The 1,048-nt window shown below is 55.0% G+C and overlaps 1 protein-coding gene across 1 annotated transcript; it reads left to right on the top strand.

Moving 5' to 3' along the window:
- Nucleotides 1–6: 6 nt before the first annotated feature.
- On the top strand, nucleotides 7–1,042 carry LOC103623063 (toll-like receptor 2 type-2; the record flags this gene model as incomplete). The annotated part of the gene is made up of 1 exon (XM_008642100.2): nucleotides 7–1,042. A coding segment is annotated over exon 1 (735 nt), but the record flags the coding sequence as incomplete, so codon positions are not given.
- Nucleotides 1,043–1,048: the final 6 nt, after the last annotated feature.

Genomic DNA, 1,048 nt, shown 5'->3' with positions numbered 1-1,048 from the left:
AAATAATTTTGGTGAGATTCCAGATGTGTGTGAATGGCCCAAAACCCTGAAGTATTTAAACCTCTCCAGCACTCAAATTCCTAAAGTAACAGCCTGCATTCCTCGATCGCTGGAAGTTTTGGATGTTAGTGCAAACAACCTGAAGGAGTTTGGACTGCAGCTCCCATCTCTGAAAGAGCTGTACCTCACAAAAAACCAGCTGAAGGCCCTGCCTGGTGCCGCACCCATTCCAAACTTAGTGGCCTTGTCTGTCAGAAGAAACAAGCTGAACAGTTTCTCCAAAGAGGAGTTTGAGTCCTTCAAGAGAATGGAGCTGCTGGATGCCAGTGACAACAACTTCATCTGCTCCTGTGAGTTCCTCTCCTTCATCCACCACGAGGCCAGGATAGCCCAGGTGCTGGTGGGGTGGCCGGACGAGTACGTGTGTGACTCTCCGCTGGCAGTGAGAGGGGCGCAGGTTGGCGCCGTGCACCTGTCCCTGATGGAGTGCCACAGGTCCCTGGTGGTGTCGTTGATCTGCGTCCTGGTGTTCCTGGTCATCCTGCTGCTGGTGGCCGTCGGCTACAAGTACCACGTGGTCTGGTACATGCGGATGACGTGGGCATGGCTGCAAGCCAAGCGGAAGCCCAAGCGAGCCCCGCCCAAGGACGTCTGCTACGACGCTTTTGTCTCCTACAGCGAGAACGACTCCGACTGGGTGGAGAACACCATGGTGCAGGAGCTGGAGCAGGCCTGCCCTCCCTTTCGGCTCTGCCTGCACAAGCGGGACTTTGTGCCCGGGAAGTGGATTGTGGACAACATCATCGACTCCATTGAGAAGAGCCGCAAAACGCTCTTTGTGCTGTCCGAGCACTTTGTGCAGAGCGAGTGGTGCAAATACGAGCTGGACTTCTCGCATTTCCGCCTCTTTGATGAGAACAACGACGCGGCGATTCTCATCCTCCTGGAGCCCATCCAGAGCAAAGCCATTCCCAAGAGGTTCTGCAAGCTGCGGAAGATCATGAACACAAAGACCTACCTGGAGTGGCCTGCTGGTGAAGAGCAGCAG

Source organism: Corvus brachyrhynchos, unplaced genomic scaffold, assembly GCF_000691975.1.
Source record: "Corvus brachyrhynchos isolate BGI_N302 unplaced genomic scaffold, ASM69197v1 C11792973, whole genome shotgun sequence".
NCBI lineage: Eukaryota > Metazoa > Chordata > Aves > Passeriformes > Corvidae > Corvus > Corvus brachyrhynchos.
This window is presented reverse-complemented; position numbering and strand designations above follow the sequence as displayed.